This window comes from Diadema antillarum, unplaced genomic scaffold, assembly GCF_040938485.1.
Source record: "Diadema antillarum isolate AM-2024a unplaced genomic scaffold, OU_Dant_1.0 seq00000696_RagTag, whole genome shotgun sequence".
Lineage (NCBI taxonomy): Eukaryota > Metazoa > Echinodermata > Echinoidea > Diadematoida > Diadematidae > Diadema > Diadema antillarum.
Window position 1 is genome coordinate 921533 of NW_027271601.1, and position 22758 is coordinate 944290.

Consider the following 22758-nt stretch of genomic DNA (forward strand, 5'->3'; position numbering starts at 1 on the left):
AATTACTGCACTTCTGTTTTTGTTTTTTTTTTGTCTGCTGAGCGGTGTGTTTTTCTCATTCTGATTATTGCCAAAGCCTTCTGCTTCTGGCGAAGAATGAAATATGAGTTACACTGTAGATTCATGAATTAGTGAGAATTTCTCACATTTTTGGCCTAAGCGACTGATATTATGTGTGTTTATTGCATAATGAGGAGGATTTTCATAATATGTGTTGTAGCATATGTTCAGAAATATCGCTAAGGCTGGTCATGACACTCACGCATACAATGTGTCATGTTATCCAAATCATTTTCATTGTTTTGTCTTCAATACCTTTAAATAGTACATCCTGAAAGAAATTTTTACTCATGTCATGTGATTATTCATTCTTTCCTGTGGAAAATAATCATATCCTTTGAGTGTCACCTGCTCCATGAAAATAATGGTGTCATGGTACAACATCCACAGATGGTTAAAAGATGTACAAACTAAACTTACAATAAAGTGGTTTTTTTTTAATCTGTTTCAGTTGACAAGATTTTACCCCAAATTGGAAAAAAAAATGCCACTCATCTTTCTGATTTCATGTCTTTGTTTTTATTTTTTGTTCACAGAACTCGGATGACTTGCTTGTAGAAGAGACTCGGGATGCCATTGAGTTCATGAGGATGAAGCTCAGACGGAATCAGGGTCGAAGTTCACCGGTCACCGTGTCCATCTCACAGACCAACAACTCAAATTTTAATAGCAAGGAACAATCAGTGCAGTCAAGCAGGTGAGATACAGCAGTGTTTCTTAGGATTTAAATTGAATTATTTCTTCTTCTTTTTTGTTCAGCTTTCTCTCCTAAAACAGTAAATCAGAAGTTAGTTTTTGCCTTGTAGCCGTAGGCAACCACAGATGTTGTAATGCTAAATTTTGGCAACCTTGATTGGAAACCCAATTTTCATAATTCAGCCTTGTATACAGTATTTGTCAGGCAAGCCTGAAATCCGATGATATCATACTATCATACTAAATTTATGCTGAAACTGTTTCCTACTCTTGTACTCATTATTGTATCTTATAGTTTATTCAGCATTGATAGCTTTGAAGTCATCGTACACGAATAACTAGTTTTTTATGGTTGTGAGGGACCACATCTCACGCTCGTTTGCAGTCGCCCAAACAACCAAAAGAAGGCAAACCAGAAGAAGAAAAAGAACAATTGTTGAACATTTTATTTGAACAGTTATGGCTAAAGTGACAATGAAAGTGTTCCCCCCTTCAAAAAGACAGATCCCTGAAAGTAAATGTTATGATTTCTCACAGGTTTTCTCCTGCAACAAGCAACCCACCATCATGCAGCTCATCGCCGGAGTTTGAAGTACTTTACAACGAGCTCTCTGATTGGCTGGATGACATGCACCTTGCCGTATCAGACAGTGCCGACATGCGGGTCTCGGAGCACCACAAGCAGCACATGTGCAAGGTAGAGATATAGCGCCCTCATTCTTCGTAATGACACACAGCTTCTAGTCATACACTGGTTTCTGTAATCTAATTAGTCTGAGATCTAATCCTTCGCTGCATGCAATCCTAGCCTGCAAGCTGATGAATATTTTCAATTCTCAACTTAGTGTAATGCTGTTAGCAAGCCTCCAAAACACATACTGCATTAGTAGGGAAATATAACTTTGCCCATACCAACCTGGTTGTATAATCAACCTATTGGTTGGTTGCTTGTCTCAGTTTTGGGCAACCCCCTTTTAAAAACAAAAGAAAGCAAAACAAAACTGAAACAAAACCAAGGATAAACAAGCTAGACCACAACAAAGTAATGAAATAAATCCATGCAAAATAAAACAGAAGCATAAAGCCAACAAAGAATCCAACAAAACAAAACAGAAACAGAATAATAGACCACATTTTTATAGCTTTTGTGAAATTGTTTGAATTCTGTGAAGGAATATCCCCTAGCAATCTGTGTATGCCAGCGCAAAGCTAAAATCAATTTAATCAAATTTTACAGTGTCTCACTTAGAATATATCGACATTCAAAACTCGTCTGATTATACAGTTCACTCTCACTGCAAATACACATTACAAACGCACTAATGCATTATTACAATTTTGTTTCAGCTGCCTTTTGTATAGTTCTAAGAAATGATAATTATTATGTTTTTGAAAATCAATAAGTAGCAGTGAATAATGACACAAAATGCAAATGATGAAAGTATGTGTCATCATCATTCTCTATCTCATGTGTTACCCTATATGAGTAAAAAGAGGAGGAAGTCAAATCTAAAAGTGCATCATTTTCTGATAAAATTCAGTGATAGCTAAAGTGCTACTTTGTCTGAAAAATTGAATCATAAAATTCCCAGCATTTGAAAAGGGATGAGGAAAGGACCAATTAAATTTTGGACATCTTCCTGTGAACCCACAGTTCACTCTTTATGGGAAGGAACAAGTACTATGGCCTTTTTGCTACAGAACAGTTCCATGTAATGTTTCAGTTACAAAATTTGAATGCTTCATGCATATTTATTCATATTTATTGAATTACGTTTAGATACCACATTCAATAACAGGCTGCGTAAGATTGAATAAGGGCACATGGTATCACATTGTTTTCATATTGTTTTGAATTATATTGTACTTGTCACTTTTTTGTTTTTAAGAAGTAAATTACATCTATATATTTGGTTTAACATCATGAAAATGTCTTTGCAAGAATTCAGTATGAAAGCTGCCCATCTAGTTTTCAATCATCAGATTATCTTTAAAGTGTGAAGTGGCACTCTGGAAGGCCTTGCTGAGTGTCCACTGTTTCTAATGCATAATCCAAGTAGCTCTTGGTGTGGTGGCCTTGACATTTAAATTGGTAATACAGATACAGCAAGAGGGAATACTTTCTCCTTGCGACAGAGTTTTAAGTGGTCATCTTGTTCTCAGATTGCGAGTTTGTATGTGGGCTAAAAGCTCTCCACTTGCCATTGAGTTGACAAACTGAATATCACAGAGTGATGTTTTATAGCCTGATAGCAATATTTATTTTGATGATTAAATTCTAGGAAGATAGATATCTCTCTGGCAGAGTATAGTCCCGTGCCCACTCACTGAAATATGGAATCCTGGAAAAAAATGGGCAGTAAAAGTGGCACTGAATTAAGATTGAAAAGATATGCCCCAGATTCAGTGGACATGTATAGAGTTAGGAAGCCTCATGAAAATGCATGTAGGAATCACACTAATGGATAATGTATCCTTTGTACTTTAAATGGTTTAAAAAGAAAGAGAGAGAAATGAAAAAAAGAAGTTTCATACTCTTTGTTATGTCACTGTAGACTTAAAGGGATTATTAGCATTTGCAGATGAAACAAAAACACAGCTTTAGTACTTCAAAATAGTTCTAAAATGTGAGTTACATGTAGGGATAGAAACAACTGGTATAAAAATGTTAATTGGAATAATCAATGTTAGATATTCAAAATGTGAACAATAGTTATAATGAAATTGTATCTTGAATAAACCGTCTACAGTTATGGTTTAATGAGAAAAGTAGTGATACATGTATCTCCCTATATTTTAGGCTTTATTGCAAAATTTATATATGGTAGGATGTTTTGTTTTACAACTGACTTATACACATATGCATCAAATGTGATAAACTTGATCATTTTTAAAATCACTGCTCCCAGTGGTAAACAATACCTTTAAAATGTAATCTCGCGTTGGATCATGGGTTAGTTCTAACTTTCCTTAAATCTATACTTCCTTTCATTCCTGTTCTAAACAGAGAGTAAAGAGACTACAAGATTTTTTATTAATATTTCCTCTCTTATGCTAGCTTTCCTGAGCACCACAGATACGGCATAACTCATATCTCAATTAGTGTAGATAGTTCCGTATGCATAGTGATGCCCTTTAATATGAATTCAAACATATGCATTCCATGTGTGTGAGGTCATATGTTCACTGCACTGGCACTGCTTGGTTGAAATTCCACTGTAGCCATTCAATGCCAACTGCAAAGCCATGTGGCATTGTTAGTCTTCAGAGTCAGACCTTGTGACATGGCTGTTCAAAGTCATCCATATTTGCTTCTTTCTGACCAACAAAAATTGCAGAAATAAACTTGAACCATTGTTCAGAATTACTGTTTAGTGCGATGTTATAACAAGGGAGAATATATCCAGTTTGAGTGATGATGTTGTATGACTTCACACCTCTTTTACTATAATGCCTGATCCTGCGAAGGTTGACCATAGTGTCTACTTTTCCAGAATAGCTTTCTGTAGAAATTGAAACCTCAAGTTGAAAATGGGTTTAAAATCACACATTGCTGGATTACTGGTACATGCAAATGCTATAATGCCAGCTCAGATCTGCTTTATTACCCTTCCTTTTATATATCTATCATCACATCTGGCTGTATGGTTAGGCAGTTAACCTTTACGACTTCAACCGTTGCCTCATATGTTAGAGATCTCTACCCCCTTAATTTAGACTTGCCTTGGGGTGGATGCACGGAGGCAGGAAGCCTTGCTTGCCCTGCCACATAGGTGTAAAGCAGCAACCCTCTGCCTTCACATTGGTCCAGTACTTGAATTGTTAAACAGTCAAGATCTAGGTTTCCCTGGCTGCACCTGGTAGGGTTACATTCAGGTCTGACACAATGTTGGGACTTACCGGTATAATGGAGGATGGTCAGATAACAGGCACTAAGGAGTGATGGATAGAAGTGGGGTAAGTTTTTGTGTTTTTCTGTGTTTGGTCAGAATCATGGCAGTTCAGCTGGGTAGTGTTGGTCATTGGTGGGCAGGAGTTTTATTAAGAAGTACAGAGTTTTGACTCAGAACCAACTAGCGTGTATGTAATGATAGAAGAATATCCAAGAGGCTGGCTCTCAGAGAAAGAATGATGCTAAGAATTACCGGAGGTGCTTAGAAAAAAAAAAAGGAGGATTAGCATAATGACATTTTAGCATGCACTGAGATGGAGCTAGAGACCCTTGAGTAATGAATGCGACATTTTCCTACAAGCCATTAATGTCAGTCATGATATATTATCCTAGGGGCGGGGATGGGTGGTTTGTACTGTAAGGAGAAAGACACACGGTGAAGTACCTTGTAATTCAACATGGCCTCCATCATTCTCCTACATGAGGGCTGATCTAGAAATAACTCAAAGTGGCGTCTTTCTAAATTTAGTTCTTGTAAACTGATTTAACTCAGCAAGTCTCGGAAGCCACATGTTTGTGGTTTGGTGCAGGATTTTACTGAAGCTACATTTGAAGGTAAAGATGCCCCATAAAACATCTCGTGGCATGATTTTATTTTGTTCACCTTGAAGTTCTCTTGCTAAAAGTACAGTTACCATCACCTAATTGACATATAAAAGTTTGTAATTCCTTTTTTTCCTAAAAGCAGCATGCTCTTCTAAAGGTACTGCTTTGATTATGAGTGCAAAGTTTCAAAGATGACATTTGCGCCTGATACTTTTTAGCTCTTCCTCATCACCCAACTCATTTCAGTGATGAGTTCAAGTCTAGTTCATTCAAGTTTTAGTCTTTATAGCTAGCATTTCGTAAAGTACAAAAAAAAAACCCCTCTCATTTTAACACTTTGTATGTGTGTTTGTTTCGTTTGCAGAATTTTCATAAGCCTCCTGTATTGCAGGATTTGTAACCAGTCATAATCCTATTCCTCTTTTACATTGACAAAGTTGTGCCCATTTCTTTATGATTTTGTGCAAATTTAATGATTTCAACCAGCGTCATCAAATCTTTCCCCAGTATAAGATATAAAATGCAGAGATGCTAATTTCACAATAACAAGTTGATAATATCTGCAGTAGTATTATCCTGAGACTGAAGGGGTGTGTAGTTTGGGTTGAGATGGGGATTGGTTGAGATAGGGATTCAGATTTTTTTTTTAAATTTTGCGATATTAAGAAACAAGATGTGAAATATTAAAGAGCATATGATTCTAAGAGGAATTAAAACTTTAGTTGATAAAAAGTGGTCCTTAAATGACTGAGATATTCTAGTACAAAACAAAACAACACAAAGTGGTCCTAATAAAAAGCTGGGTGCCATCATTCATTAGGATCATTTTGTTTTACTTTGTATGTGAATATCTCACCCATTTCATAACCAATTTTCATCAAACATATTTTTGATTCCTCTTAGAATTGTGTGTTCTCTAATATTTTACATAAGTTGTTTCTAATTTTCTCACAGAACGTTAAAATCTGAATCTCCATCTCAACCAAAAGTATAATATCCTTTATGGGTTGAATAAAAAGTCAAACATTGACACTGAATTTCATAGCAGAAGTTATTTCCGTTCCTTAAAGATCAGCAACTACATTGTGGTGCTAAGTCACTTCAAGAGATGCACACTTTTTAAAGTATTTTTTTATATATTTGTTACTGAAATATGTTATTGCACAACTCTGTTCTAGACATGTTATTAGTAACATTTATATTTTTTAAATCAATGTTTGAATGCTTTATGGGCAAATATTCAAGCTTATTTCTTTCAAATGATGTTTCATTAAATTTTTGGTTTTCCTTTTTTGTGTCTCTTGATACCCACATTAGGCCCAACCATTTTAGTTAGACAGCATCTGTTTATCATCATTATTATTATTCTCTAGTCATAGCTTTGTAATAAAGTCCATCCTTTCAGTAGAGATGAGATACACAAGAGTACACATTCTACATCGGTGTCTTGTAGACACTTCATCAACAAATATTAATCACAATGTAATGATGCTGTATTAGATTTCCATCATTATTCTCAGGACTCTTAATTACATTGTAGCGCTTAACTATATGCCCAGGGTGTTAAATTTGTTTGCAGGCAATGTATTGCATGTGTAGTGCATGGAGGAATATTGATGACTGTTGATAGAAAAAACTCAAATCAGACTTTGTTGTTGTGGTGAACACTTTGCCCTAGAGATATTTGTCAGCACAAAGTCATTATAGAATTAAAAAAAAACAACAATTCTGTCTCAGTTAAGGAGGAATGATTTGATAAGTTTTCTCTACAATAGTCTGTCCCAGCATCTGTACCATTATTGAATAATGCCAGTTTTCGTAAGCTGTAGGAATGTTTGTCAAATTTCAGTTTAAATGTACATAAATTCAATGACCCAGTTTCAGGGGGAAAACTTGTTTGATGGAAGAAACTAGGTTTTTAGCACATCAAAGGATATTGACATAGGTTTTGTACTGTAGAGAAAGAAGGGAAGTGTGTGATCGATCGGTTCCATGCAGGAAGTAGTTCAGTCTTCCTGACAACAGACCCATGGTAATAGCTGTCTGACCTCAGCTCACTCTTGTCTGGCTTGGCTGATTTTTCCCCCCTTCATTTCTAGTTTAAAACTAACAGTTAGACATTTATATACAGTAATAAAAACTGTCAAGGTATGAGATGTGAAACTGTGGAAACTGTGGAGTATTGTTGTTTAGTTTTGATACTCCAGTCACTGTGCATACACTGGACTGTCACAATGACTCATTTTATTATCAAATGCAAGATTAAGACAAATGAGACCAAATGATCTATCCTGTTACCATGTTGAGGTAGACACTTTTGCAGTTCACATGATCCCCCCCCCCCCCCCTCCCCACGATTGCTGTCTATATATACATGCAGTATACTTCAAATTGTCAGTGTCTTCAAATTGTAGGTAGTCCATGTCAATCCCCCTAAAGGAACTGCTCACAAGTGCACTGATATGTGAAGATTTCAAAAGGGGTATAATATTTCACTCCTCTGAATCAGGGATTGACCCAGATATGATGCAGATCGTGTGATAGAAAGGTGATGTGAATGGAGCAGGTGTCATTGGTTTAGACTTTGATACTAGCAAAGCTTGACATGGCATGATGTATCTTTGTATTCTGTGATATCTTGACGTCTATCTCAGTATTCTGGATCAAGAGATTGTAGAGTAGAATTCAGTGTGGTTCCTCTACATTGTTCATTGTGTGTTTAGTATTGACATGACCCTTTCCATTTTTCCTTCCTTTGGAAGTTATTTCAGTTCACTAACAGATTTTCCAGTCAAAGGTTCCAAAGGATGTGTCTCAGTAGATAAGATGTAATCTGCACGTGTGCTTTATGGCATTGAACGTATTTGTGTTCTAAATTTTATATCCAGTTCAAGGTTTGTCAGTTTCAGTTGAAATAGTGTCATAAGTCCCACACTTCTTGTTTGTAATGACATCAACTTTCAGTGGGAACGTATATTGCCATGCGGAGTATTACTATACATGCTGTAAGTCTGGCATAGTTTTCTTGCTGTCTTCTAGTTTAGATTTTTGCTCATGACTTGGATTTAAGAGGCAGCAGAAATTTGATAGCAGGTGAAACACAAGGGGGAGATACCAGAGAGAATAGTCATCGGATTGAGATTTAGTCAGAGGAAGCGAGAAAAGCTGCCATGGAAGAGGGAAGCTGTCATCACCCTCGCCTTCCAAGAGAGATGGAATGTAGGCAACGGAGATTGGCTGAGGATCTATGGCAACAGGAGTGTAAAGCTTTAGGGGGATGGTTCTCATTGGTTAGTAAGGCAGAAGACAGTCATGCCGTATCCTCCAAATAGTGCAATATGCCATGGGCGAGATAGTCAACTTTGGTGGGAGAAATTAATTAGATATGCCCCCATTTCCTTTCTCCCTCTTCCTCCTCCATCCAGGGCTATGAGCAGGAGATGCAGCTACGTGAGGTGAGTCGCAGTAAGCTGCAGAGGAAGGGACTCCAGCTCATGGCCTCCAAACCCAGCCTGGTGGAGGAGGTAGGTGCCAAACTGGGGGCTCTCAACCAACAGTGGCAGGCCCTTCAGCAGCACATTGCACCGAGCCCACTCCTGGCACGCAAGTCTAGCAGCACAAGGTGAGTGTTGAGGAGAGAATACTCAATGTGCTGCCCTAATGACAGTATCTCACTTTCTCTTTGAATATCATTTTATCACTCTTGATTCAATGCAAAAGACATTCCCATTCCTTCTCAGGTATCAATTTCCCTCTTGTCATTTCAAACTAATATGAGTATCATTAAATAACTTTCACAAGGGTCATCAAATTGAATACAAGAATGTATTTAGAGCAGTTCATGAGTCACAAGCAATACCGGTAATACAGAAAGATAGGTCAATAGAGAAAGTGTTTTCAGTTTAATGTTTACAGAAAAAGAAACCCAATAGATGATGAAATGTTCATCTTCAGTCATATTTACAGTTTTATGTTCAAATTGTATGAGACCAGTATAATCATGAAATGTCAATAGATTTATGTAAATCATATCTGTATTCTATAATTGACATCAGATTTAGATCGTATTTTTTGAGCATAAGGAAATTGCATTAAATGATGTAACACCTAATATAGCTTCTGATTGCTTGTCCTGATGCCCCTGTAGTTTTTAACAATGTTATGACTCAATCACTTACGTGACAGCAGTCTTTCAGTCAAGGAGTAGGAAAATCTTGTTCTTTTAGAGTAAAATGATGTCAGGTCTGAATACTGTATACGCCGATATTTCGCGAGGTGTTTATTTTCGTGAATTTCGCGAGTCAGGTGCTATTCGCGAAAATAAAGACACGCGAAAATATTGACTCTGATCCCGATGTGGATGTGATGTACGCGTGTACATTTTTCCGTTCAGTACAGGACTCCACGATCGCGAATTTAACCACTCACGTAATCGTTGGGAATTCCAGATTCGCGGAAATTAAGACTCGCGAAATATATGGCGTATACAGTAGTTGATTGACGAAATTGATTCTATACGGGCCTTGTGCTCCTAAAAGCAAAGATTTATGATATGTGCTTGATAGAAATGCTATTTGATTGGTTGTGACTGTCTGCTATTTACCAGGAGCCCAAATGCCTTCAGTAGTTCCGAGCAGGCCATGAGTATGGCCATCGAGGTGGACGAGGCTATTGGTCAGCTCAAGACATGGCTGACCCACATCGAGGGCAGACTGTTTGAGACTGAGGGCAGTGAGGCTCCACAACTTTGCCAGCTGGAAAACAGACTACAATCCTTGGAGGTCAGTCTGTGCATACATACCACATTGTGAAATCGAATGCACACATGTAAAAGAAAGGATGAAAAAACCCTCTTGTAGGGCCATTTTGTGCAATTTTGTAGTGTGATTTTGATTTGATTCCTTCTCTGACTCTTATCAAACATTCATATTATCCATTATTTGAGTCTACTGTATATTATCCTTCCTTTGATATTTCAAGAGGTCCATCAATCAGCATAATATGACAATATACTGTGGCCTGTACACTTATAGTATGTGAGTAAATACTGTCTCAGACTATAGGGCTCTAATCACTTGTTTGGCCCTGACAAAGCTATTAGCCTAAAGAATGCTAATTTTAAGGAGTGGTGGAAAAATGATACGTATAATTATCATATTGTTCATGATGGCAAATCATATGTCAGCTAGGAAGGAATTCAGTTGATCATCATACAATTCTAATGTGGCTGATCCTGGTGAGCTAATTTAATATCCATATTGAACATATGTTAGGAAGTAGAGAATTCATTAGATTAAAAATAAACATTAAAGTTAGTGTCTCTGCTAAAACATTCAATGCAAGTAGTTATCATGTGATTCTCACAAAATATGCAGATCAGCAAAGTTGCTGTTGGCAAAACTCTGTGCCAATTGTATTTTCAGAGCACCTTTGTATTGCGATATGGCAATAATGATGATAATGATGTACCATTATGTTTGTTGGTGCGTTTTACATTCATGATCCTAGCACTCTAGCTTCTCATTTCCTGTTAATTAAAATTTTATTTACAGGTAAAAAAAACCCTCATAAATGTGTAAGGGCGGTGCACTTTTGACCATTTTGACCAAACTTATAGTCGGTTTCTTGATGAACTCATTGTTTAAACCAAAACCTTGCAAATGCTATGTCTGCTTTTATGAACATATATGGCCCTGATATCCTAAGTTTGGGTCCAAACATCTTTGGCGAACTTTATTTTTTAAAGCAGTATTAAAATAGAGTGCTAGGAAAATGATGCTGACTTTGTAAATGTCTTTCCATCCCTCCACCACTAGGAGCTATGTGAGGAGATTGAGAGTCACAGTCAGGGGGTTGGAGTCGTGCTGGAGCTGTGTAGTCTCCTCCAAGAGGACGATCTCTACCTCAGCTCCCACCAGAGGGAACGGGAGACCCTGCAGCTTGGTGCCATCAACGTTGAAAGACGCTGGCAAAATGTCCGCATGCAATCCCAAGAAATCCTGGCACACACAAGGGAGAGAACGGAGTCCATGAAGGTATGACACTGTTAATGCAGTTTACATTCCTCCGGAAAAAGTAGTTTCTTTTAATAACCGTCGCTATGTTTTACTTTAATAGCTGTTGGCCAGTTTTACTAATATTTTCACATTTTATGCATGACTACATAGCATAAGTTGTTCCTGTTGTTCCTGTTGACATTCTGGACACTTTTATCAGCTTTCTAGATATCATTCTTGACTCAGAATCTATGTCACGATGTTTGCTTGTAAACTGATTGATGATTAGCAATTGTTGGTATGGTACTTGTTGAAAGTGACCTCCATCAAAATTCTGTTCTTAGAACTGATATTTAGAGAAATGCATGTAATAGTAAAGGCAGATTGATAGCATTTTTCACAAATTTAAACAGTTCACTTTTATTGATACTTTTTTTTACAGGTCTGGTTTGTGTATGACTTTTTTTGTTCATCAAAATTTTATGCTGGTAGTCATAATCTGTGAGGCCCACAGAATATTAAGACATGTATCAGTTGAGGTCCTTACAGAACTTTACTAATGAGGGCGCCCTGTCATGAAAGCAGATGAGATTAGTTGGAAAGATCAGCTTTAGTATAATGATAGAGGTCATAATCATTTATCAATGCCCTTATGCTTTGCTTGATCGAACAGCTGTGAAATGCTTTAAGTACTTATAAAGTGCATTTAGTTCTTCCTTTGCTATTATAGAATTTTGTCTGTATTTACTCACTGGAAGGTGATATCCTCTAGATTTTAATGTAAACAGTCCAATCTTGACTGTTGATCCGACACAAAATGATTATGATTTTTCTCATTTCATTTTACATGTGGAAAAAAGTAGAGGGCATCTTGTGAGTGTCTGTTGCAAGAATGTGTTCTGAAGTTCAAGTAGCTTAAAAGACAAGACCAATATGTACATATACATGCTAAATGTGTGGAACTACCAGGAAAAAACCTGTACAACAATGTCAAAAATTAATATACAGCTTCTAGGATTGTATTATTCTTGTAGCTGTCCTGAAAACTATTTGAGCCAGAACCACTTTACATTGGATTATTTAGATCTATTCCTGTGCTGCCAACTCTTAAAAACCACTTAAACTCATCAGAAATGAAAATTTTCCTTTAAGCGCTTTGTTGTATAATCTGATCAAATTGTAAAGAAGGGCAGTAAATTCACTCACATGTACAAGCTGGTTGCTAAATATACTGTAATTATTCAAACCAACACCCGCAGAAAGCCCTAATAAAAAAAGGCACAGACCTTTTTATTTCAGTAACTGTGCTTTCTTTCAATTGGGATCTCTTCCTGAATGAAGCGATGTGAGAGAAAGTCTTACTTTTCTGCACCAGGAGTGCCACTGTGTGACAGACATGGCGCATTACAAGACTCCATTATTATTATTATGGACTGTTATTAGGAATAGTTAAATGTATTCCATTGAAGTCCTCCTGGCTGAGTATAGATTGAAAAGACATTGTGGCAAAGGGAAAAGGAAATCCTGGTTAATCCTGGCTTTGTATGTGGTGGTGGTGGAGCGGCATCTAACTTGAATAGGGTTGGCATCTGGTCTCTTGTTAGTGAGCTATAGGAGAATACCATGGCTTAACTGAGTTTTTTATGCCTCCGCCACGAAGTGGTGCCAGAGGCATTATGTTTTCGGGTTGTCTGTCCGTCCGTCCGTCCGTCGTAGCGTCCGTCCGTCGTAGCGTCCGTCCGTCCGTCCTTCCGTCCGTCCGTAATGAATTTTGTGGACAGGGTAACTATCAAAACCTTTTGAGGTATCCTAATGAAACTTGGCATATATGTGTATTAGGGGGTGAAGTTGTGCGTATCAACTTTTGGGTGCACATGCTCAAGGTCAAAGGTCAAAAGGTCAAGGTCAAATACATAAAATTTCACTATTTCCACCATATCTATGCAATACCTGAAGATATTTTCTTGAAACGTAGTGTATACATGTATTACCCAATTAAGATTCTCTAGTGAAAGTTTGGGTCATGAGGTCAAAGGTTAAAGGTCAAAAGGTCAAGTAAAAATATTAAAACTTCACCTTTTTTCTCTACCTTGGAAATATTGTTCAAGGTATCTTCATGGAACATAGTATATATACATGTACTGACTGGCAGTGATTATCTAGAAAATTTAGGGTTCATGGGGTCAAAGGTCAGGGATCAAAGGTCAAGGGAAACACCTCAAAATTTTACTACTTCCGTCATGTTTATGCAATGCTGGCAGGATTATTATTTTTTTTTACACTTGGTGTATGCATGCATAACCTAATAGAGATTCTTTGGAAAGTTTTTTTTTTTCTTTTGTTTTTGCCTCAAAGGTCAAAAGGTCAGAGATCAAGTGAAAGTGCTGAACTAAGCTTTTCCTCCATATCTCGGAAGTGGCTCAAGTTGTCTTGAAACTTACTACATATTTATGCATGTTCTGCCTGACAGTGATTATTCTATGAATTTTAGGGTCAAAGGCCACATGAAAATGGTAACAATTTACTACTCAATACAGAAACTGCACCTTTTCTCCGCACTTGAAAATAACTCATTGCATAAACATATGAATGGGTCAAAGTTAACGTAAAGTCCTTAACTCCCAAATACATGCTCTCCTATTCATCTAATTAAACCTAGGTCAAGGAAGGTGAATATTTAACACATTTGTGACAAACTTGTCGTTTTAATATTTAGCCAATTTTGTGAAACTGTAATCACACATTGTCCACATGTACTATCTGGACCCATTAGGAGAATCATGCATTATGGCGGAGGCATACCGGTCGCCATAGCGACATTTCTAGTATCATTTGATGGGCAACAAGGGGTTGATTTGTTCAGCACAAATTCCTGTTGTGTTCCAAACTTGACCACCTACTCCAGGAAACACTGATAGAATACTGTTAAACCTAGTTGGTTTGATCCATATTCATTATTATCAAAATATGCCTGTGATGTTGTGTCATTCTTTGACTGACAACCGTACTGTCTTCACATAGTCTTATAGAGTTTGTCTGTGTTACACTCAAGTTGAGTTTATACATGCTCCTTTAACCAATTTTATGGACCAGTATTTGTGTCATTATACCCTTTTAAACACCTCTTCCTTCTTAATACATAGAAAAATATACATCCCTTTTCATTCTTTTCCCTCTTTTGTAATAAAGTTGTAATCACTCTGACATGATTCCTTTGCTATTTCGTAGATTTCCTGTGGGGATGATTTTGAAGGATTTCTAGTCCTATGGAGGCCTGCCACTGCTAATCACTTAATAAAAGGGAAATCATGTTTTGACATTTTTGAGCAAGTTCTCATCATGAGCACACTATGAGCTATATTTGAATGAGATTATAAGAGCTGATGCTGGCAGCATTTCTTGACTAGCCAGCGACTATTGCTAATATGAGCATATAATAATTGGTTTGAAGGTACTTCTATGACTCTTGCTTGGGAATCCCAGGAATATGTAATTTGAAATGTGAGGCAACAAAACCAAAAACACCGAAGGGAGTGTGATGAAATATGATAGTGAAGCATGCTTGAATAGTGAAACTCAAATTTCCCTGTCCTGTGCTATATCTCTTTTTCATTGCATAGACAGGACTGCAGTATTTGAATGAGTGTATATAAAATGTATCATCTAATGTTGCACAGGTTGCAGTATCTGGAAATATGTCAGATGAAGAGCAGAGGCCTCAAACACCAGATCTGCCCTTCATCATGGAAGAAAGTTTGGAAGAGATTAGTGTTGAAGAGCCCAGTCTGCCAAGTTGGATTCCTACAGAAAAGTGCAATGACCCCAGTCCACCAATATTTTGCCCATCCGGAGCCAAAGATGACGATGTTGTTGATGGCTATGGCAACCGGACCCATGATCATGGCCGGAGCATTGAGTACGAGGACATTCTGATCGCTAGGGAAGCTTTCTCAGAGAATGATGCATTCAGCATTAGTGATGCTTCAGAGGTGTCAGCAGAAGACTTTGCATTTGATGATCATCTTCCATTGAAGTATGAGGAGGAAGAAGAGGAGGGTGAGCTTGATGATGACTTGGCCTTGCCGCTGAGTGAGACACCAGACATCATGGAGCTGACAGATGAGATGCTGGATGCCTACCTCCAGCTGGAAGAGGACCGGATCCAGGAGGTGGAGGCAGAAATGGCTGAGGATGAGAAGACGTCCAAGGCTGCCGAAGCTCTGGAGTTCTGGTCCATGTCACCCAGGGAAGACCACATGCTGAAAGCAGAGGAGCTGGATAGGATGCGGGCTGCCCTCAGGCAGGTGCAGGCTGAGAGGGGAATTGAGGAGGAGGAAGATGGAGAGAATTCTGGAGAAGAAGAGAGGATGTCCCTGGAAATAATGTGCAATGCTTACGCCCAAGCCATCTCCAGTATAGAGGAGCACCATGGCCGCTTGGGATCTGTCGGTTCAGACTTCTTGTCTGAGGAGGCAGAAGAAGCCCTGGAGTGTCTGGCATCGGATGATGACATCGGAGATGAATATGATGGTGATCTGGATGACGACTGCTTCTTGGTTGAGGACTCCGCGCATGATGTTGCTCTTCCAGACTGTGTCTTCATGGAAGAGACCCAAGAATTCAATGATGATTATGCTGGATGGATGATTGGGTCAATGGAAGATGTTGCTGAATGTCCAGATTCATTAGAAATGGACTACATGAACACCCCTGATAGGTCTGAGAGCAGCAAGCAAACTGATAGCAGTCTGGGTGGAGAGGAGGAAGAGGAGGAGGAGGAGGAGAAGAATGAAACTATTGATGATCTCCCAGAACTCTGCCCAGAGGACTCCATTTTTGCTTCCGCAGATTATGAGTCTTCATCTGTATCATCATCACCACTGCTTTCTACTTGGCCCCAGGATAGCCATCAGTTTAGCCCACCGATCTCTGAGGAGTCTTCAACCAACTCACTATTCTCATCCCTCAGGAGTCTGTCCTCAGCACCAGAGTTAGGAGCCTACCTCAAGTCCACCAACCTGATTCCATCCCTCGTCCATGTATCCACCGACGATTTTCTCAGTGAGGACAGACAAACTGAGAACAGCATTCCTGCCGTTTCCCACCGAAGGAAGAGCCTGGGACAAAGAACACATTCCCAGTGGTCTAATGATGCCACTCAGAGGAAAGTTGAGGAGAAAGACAACTTACTGGAAATAACCGACATCAGTCTTACTCACATGTATGAATCTCTTGACTTTGTAACAGAGCTGGTTCATCAAATTGCTCCAGAAGAAAAGAGCAGAAGTCACAATAAAAAATCACGTTTTGATAGTTTCACAGAAGCAATCAGGGAAGCAAAATTCTCAACCCCCCACCAACTCTCTGACAGTTTTGATATAGTTTCTAGCATTGTACGCAAGATGGTTCCAAGCGACGATGATCAGTCAACCTCAGTGGAGGAATCAACCACAGCCAGCGAACAAACACATGCCAATCAGGAAGTGAACTATTACAGCCAATCAGAGGATTCAGCTGAGCTTAGCTTACAGGAAGTAGAGAGCTGCAGCGCCATTACATTGAGTGATTCACTCTCTAACGACCATTCACTGTGGAACACTTGTACTGGTAGTTTCAATTTCACGTGGCCCGCCAGTACTACGGCACACTGTGATAGTTGTGAGTGCAAGGAACTTGCTAGTATACAGGCTGCGGTGAAACACACCTTGTCCAAGGCATTGCAGGAAGACGACCAAGCCATGGAACGAAGCAAGAAGTCAAAGAAGCACAAGCGAAACAAGCGAAAATCGGGATCCACCTCCACAGAGTCCTCGGCCCAAAATGACGGAACCGAGGGGAGTGTTACAGGCAGCTGTGACACTGGATTCCACTCCTTGATGAGCGTGGATGATGAAAAATCCAGCATGGATGCCAGTAAAATCACTGAAACAGACAGTCCATGCACTGTTGTAGATGAGAATGATGAATCAGCAAACAAGTCTGGCTATATGAGTTACATATCTCAGTTGGCTGAGGCGTGCTCTGAGGGAAATCTTGACCAGTACCTGAGTAGCAAAAAACACAAGCAGTGCTACCTGTGGTCAGTACCACCAGCTGCCAAGGACACCCCAGAGGAGCTGGCCTTGAAGGCTGACATTGCAGAGCTGGAAGAGACAGTCAGTGATCTCCTGGTGCCCACTGAGGAGCTGGAGTCCAAGTGGGACCTCAACTCTCAGGCCTCCAATGACACTGACCAGCTCATGGAGGCCACTAACCATCTGGTGGAAGAACTGAAAAGTGGTGGGAACCTGGACGTCGACGACCTCCGGGAAGACCAGGTGGGCAGCTGGAAGGACGTCATCGTACTGTGGATGGACAAGAATGGAAAGATGAGAGATACAGAGACGCAGGGCTGCACTCCAATCACCATCTCACCTGATTACTTATACTCTGAAGATGGCCACATGACCCCCATCATTGAGGTAAGTTTATTGGTTCTATGGAGATCAAGATTTGTCATTTTATCCTTTTCATATTGAAATACATAGATGTACATGTAGCAATATACATGCATGCAAACATACATGCATCGTGTATGCATCTGCATAATGAACATTTACGCGTTGTACACTCTTTCCAGAACATGAGACTCAAGAGTGTATACAGGGCTCCACACTAACTTTTATTTTTGGTGGCCCAAAGGCAAACATCTGACATTTTTTGGTGGCCCGATGTGCGTTTTTGGTGGCCCCGGGCCACCGTTAGTGTCGAGCCCTGGTGTATACATTATACAACTATATTTTCATACAATAGCATATTTATTCTGTGAAGTACAGCGCTCATGTTATAGAAGGTTTGTCATTTAGCTATAGGTAGTTTGGAGAAAAATGCCGCATGTGAATATTCTTTGCTCCACTGATAAGATTCTTGGACAAGGATAGCATTTACAGGAACAATAGTAAAAACAAATGTTTTTACTTCTGTTCTCTCTGATCTTTTTTTAACTAACTCCATACGTGAAAAGTAAGTAAAATACTGTAAAACCTGACATTTTAATTTACATGGAATTTGTGTGAATTTTGCGAGGAGCCAAGATTCCTGAAATTAAAATGCATGGGAAAGTCTTGTCTACACCACTATGTATTGAATGCCAATTAGCGAAAATGTAATGTCGCAATAAAGATCATCTGCTAAAATTTGCTAAAATTCCATGTTGTATGAAAGGCTTTTGGCTCCAAGTCGTGAAAATATCGTGCCTCAAATATTTCTGGGGTTACAGTATTTTTTTTTTCATTGCATTCAAAGGAGGACATCATTTTGTTATAAATACATATAACTCCATACAGATACTCTTCATGAATGCAATAAACACTTCACAACACCAGTTTATTGCTACATGTAATTTGAATTGAAGTGAAAGAGTATCGTCTTTTTTTAAGCATTGCTAGCACAGATATTTAATTATATACCCAGTATAGCAAAAGTAATTTGCTCAAAGGATGCATTCATTGTTTTAATGCAGGTCTACTCAGAATTTGGTGGAATCATCATAGCATCCTATGCAGTATTTAAACAGGTGTTTGATTTTAATCTCATTTCCAATGTCCTCCATTTATTCTCCTAACCAGGAAATCACATCGTTGACGGAGCCAGGCACGCAGCAGGAAGCGGTCTCCCGGTATACCAGACCCAACCCTGGGGAGTTTGGTCCACCAGCAAAAGATGAGACGGATGCCCCTCCCTCAGCCCAGCCGAGACATGCGGTGGAGACTGTGAGGCCTGTAACCTATGTGAAGGATGCTTGTGAGCAGTACGAGATTCCAATAGCGCAGAGTAAGTCGGTTTTGAGACGGTCGTTGGGTGTGGCCCTCACAATCCACCTGCTCCTCTTCTTGTGCGTCATCCTCATCATTGTACTGCCCTCTGTAGTTGTCCATACCAATGGTGACTGCCACCTCTACCTGATGGACAATCTTATGCTAGACTCTTCCAGATGGGGTCCAGTTAAAAACTATGTCCATGGTTCACCACCGGTGTAGGACTTTGCAATGCATTGTGGGTCAGTAGAATCAATCCTATTGGTCGTCCTTGGCTTGGATGTGTAGATCCTTGTCATAGTGTGTATTAGAAAAAAGGCAAAAATTGTTGGTATCATAACTGGATGTAGCCAATGAAATGCTTTTGGAATACATTTGAATGTGTTTCCCCACATTAGGGCTGTGACATATGACAAGGATCTACATATCCATTCCAAGAACAGACAAATAGCATATGCCTCCAGCTTCTTAATGGAAGGTAACTGCTGCATACTCTATAATATTGGTCACCTTCCATTAAATTGGAGCTGTGTTTTACTGACAGGTTTATATTAATCATGGACCATCGTTCTGTGTACTTAATATGTCTAAGCTTTCCCAAGCTTGCATCTTATTTAGCATGACTGATTTTTGAATATCATGCTCTTCATTTTGCTGCAATCTTTGAGCTTGTCACTGGATGCCTTGCCAAACATAATTCCTAGATTGCCATGAAAATAAATGTATTTTGGATTGATTTATTGAAGCTTTTAATTAATCCATATTGTTTTCTGACAACTCATTCAAAAAGGCACAAATGAAAGCTTTGTTAACGTTTAGAATTTATGAAGTCCTGAGCTATGTCTGAAGGACAATGTAATGTGACCAGCTGCTGTTTTTATTTTCTCAAAATATGCTGTTGACTGCCAGGTGTATGGAATTTGCTACAATGCAATGGCAGAGGAAAAGTCTCTTGTTTTGTTGGATTTTTTTTTGTTTGGCAATGCAAAATTTATCTTCCATTGCCATAATTCTAGAGGAAAAAGATTGTCACAAAGACAGTGCTAAATCACCTTGCTCACTGAAGGAGTTTTTGATATTTTTGTAGCACCAATGACAAGTTGAAGAGAAAATTGAAGAGTTCTAAGGCTTTGTAATTTCTCCTTGCAGGTGATAATTAAATTATAAGCCATGTGGGCTGCATTATATCTATTTGTTGATTTGAAAGAAACTTGAAAAAGGAAGCAGACTGCAATATGAAACCTTCCTACCAGTATACAGTGACTGTGTAACATTGTATTTGGCTTTCTCTGTATTGTTGAGTAGCAATACCAGCACACTGTGTGAATGTAAACTCCTTTTAAGTTATTTGAGCTAAAAAGTGATGGTATGTGATGTGTTCTGTAATTATCAGTGGTCTATGTATGGAAGTCTGTGTGTCTCTTATAATACATTTGTGGCATGGATGGCAAGTTCACATATGTTCTGCATGTTTAATGGCTGATTGTAAGAACCGAGCTGGATGTAGATATTCCTCTAGTGAAATTTCGTTGTCTTTATCTCTTTACTTATCTTTAGTTACTACCTTCTGCCATGATTGATGTTCTCTGTATGCAAGTGAAATGTGTATGCTGATCCTGTAGTAAATAGTGCTTGTACATACTGTAAACACATTGTAAATTGTTTAACAATGGTAATGTACCATTTTGTACAAATGTATACAGCTGTGTAATTATACCAAGAATGTAAATATGATGCACTTGGATGACTTACAATGTCTGTTTATGATCTCTGTGTGTGCGAGTATGCATTGCTGTTACTATACCATGTGTAACAGGTGACTGATAATCATGTGTTTTTATCTATTTATTTTTTTTTGGGGGGGGGGGGGTGGACAGACAAATAGGTTGCTTTGAGCATGTATGTGTATGTGTGCATGTCTGTCTGTCTGTGTGTGATGCTGTATTGGGATGCAATATATTTCTTGCCTTTCATCATGTTATTGCCACTTTCTGTTTTTGTTTCCAGTAAATTTGGTTAGCTTTCATAATGTGTCTGCAAAGGACAGGCAGTACAGGAAGGCTAGTGCACTACCCAGATCGCAGAAAACAAAGTACTGCATGTTTTTAGTGCAAGACATATTTGCTAAAGTTTGGGGGAGGGGGAGGAAAACGAGGCAGTTTTCTAAAATATTTTCTTATCAAATCTGATTTCAAACTAAAATGATGTCTAAACTTACAGCTGAAGTTTAAATTATGTTACATGTTACCGTTTCCTAGCATGTCAGCATTGAATGAGATAAGTCAGTAGTTCAGTAAAGCTCCAAGTTTGCAATTGGCTTGAAACTAGATCGCTATAATATTATGCTAGGATGGTTTGTATTATTCCAACTCTCCCTGTGGCCCTTGGGAAATTGTGTCAAAGGGTAAATGAGCCAAGTGGTTGTTTTTGTCTAGTTGAAGTCTCAACTAATCCAGTCTTTATGTAAGTAATGTTCTGGAGAAATATTTCCAAGTGCCAACTTCATGCATAAACAATGGAAGGAAAGCAAACCTGAGCAAGACTTGTAGATGTTGGATATCATGTGTAATCCATGTAGAAAGAGATACAATGCATACAGTTTTTGTATATCATATTACCCGCACATATGACCTTAAGGAGTGATAAAAGATTATGGCTTTGCCAGTAGAATTTTGCAGATCTGTTATAATGATTATGTTACCCCCACCCCTCCCCCCAACCCTGTCTTAGGTCAATAAAGCAAGGGTTAGAGGTTAGAGTGGTCATTTCCTGTCTCGGTCATGCTGATAATTTGAGATAACACTGATCCTACTTCCTGGTCTTTCTTTCACGAGGAAACAACCAATTTTTGTTATTCCTTCACTGAGAGCAGCCAATTGTCCTTTTACTTTTATCAAACTTTTGTTTGACTTGGCAAGTGTTGCAAGACTTGTTTTTGTAGCAATTCATTAGCTGTCTCTTCAAAAGATGAAAGATTATATTATATCTTCCAAACTTTTCTTGATTTTAAAATTCCTCTATTCATGAAATTTATCATTCATATATTATCAGCATTTTTGTAAGGTTATTATTGTAACTATTGGGTAACTTTTATTATGTTTATTACCTTATTATTGTTGTTATTGTTATTATTATTATTGTTATTAATATTATTGTTATTATTATTATTGTTATTATTGTTATTGTTATTATTATTATTATTATTATTATTATTATTATTATTATTATTATTATTATTCCCATTCCCTTCTGTGTTCATTTTCTTTTCTTCATGTCCTTCCTCTACTACTACCTGTCCTACAATAGTTTCCTGTTTCAAACATCCTGTACCTCCACTTCCTGTGTACAACCTGTGCAGCCTCTCTCTCTCTCTCTCTCCCCTCTCCCAGCCCTCCCCCACCCCCATCCCTTCCCCATCCCCATCCCTTCCCAACCTACAATCTATCTTTGTAATGTCTTGTGTCTGCTGTCTGTCATCTCAGCTTGCTCATTGTGTGTTTAATGCTTTCCATTTTGTGGCAATAAATTCCACTGTAATACCTATCCTGTCGAGTCCTTGTTCCTCAACTTTTGTCTGTACCTGATGAGGGTGTGCATATTTCACTGATGGAAAGAGTTTTGCCAACTATCCTGGCATCTCTTTTTTTAATACTTCTTTCCTTTGCTTCTTTCTTCCTGTTTTGTCTGATCTTTCCTCACTCATTTACCTTGT

General features: G+C 38.5%; 1 protein-coding gene across 2 annotated transcripts in view; it reads left to right on the forward strand.

Moving 5' to 3' along the window:
• Window positions 1-19295, forward strand: part of LOC139737544 (uncharacterized) — a 56192-nt gene extending 36897 nt beyond the window's left edge. For both annotated transcript variants that reach the window (XM_071648220.1, XM_071648221.1), the window contains 7 exons: window positions 597-757; window positions 1294-1453; window positions 8680-8876; window positions 9861-10035; window positions 11071-11289; window positions 14928-17711; window positions 18858-19295. In XM_071648220.1, the coding sequence (XP_071504321.1) occupies window positions 597-757; window positions 1294-1453; window positions 8680-8876; window positions 9861-10035; window positions 11071-11289; window positions 14928-17711; window positions 18858-19268 (4107 nt within the window). In that variant the 3' untranslated portion in view covers window positions 19269-19295. The remainder of the gene's footprint in view (window positions 1-596; window positions 758-1293; window positions 1454-8679; window positions 8877-9860; window positions 10036-11070; window positions 11290-14927; window positions 17712-18857) is intronic.
• The last annotated feature ends 3463 nt before the right edge of the window (window positions 19296-22758 follow it).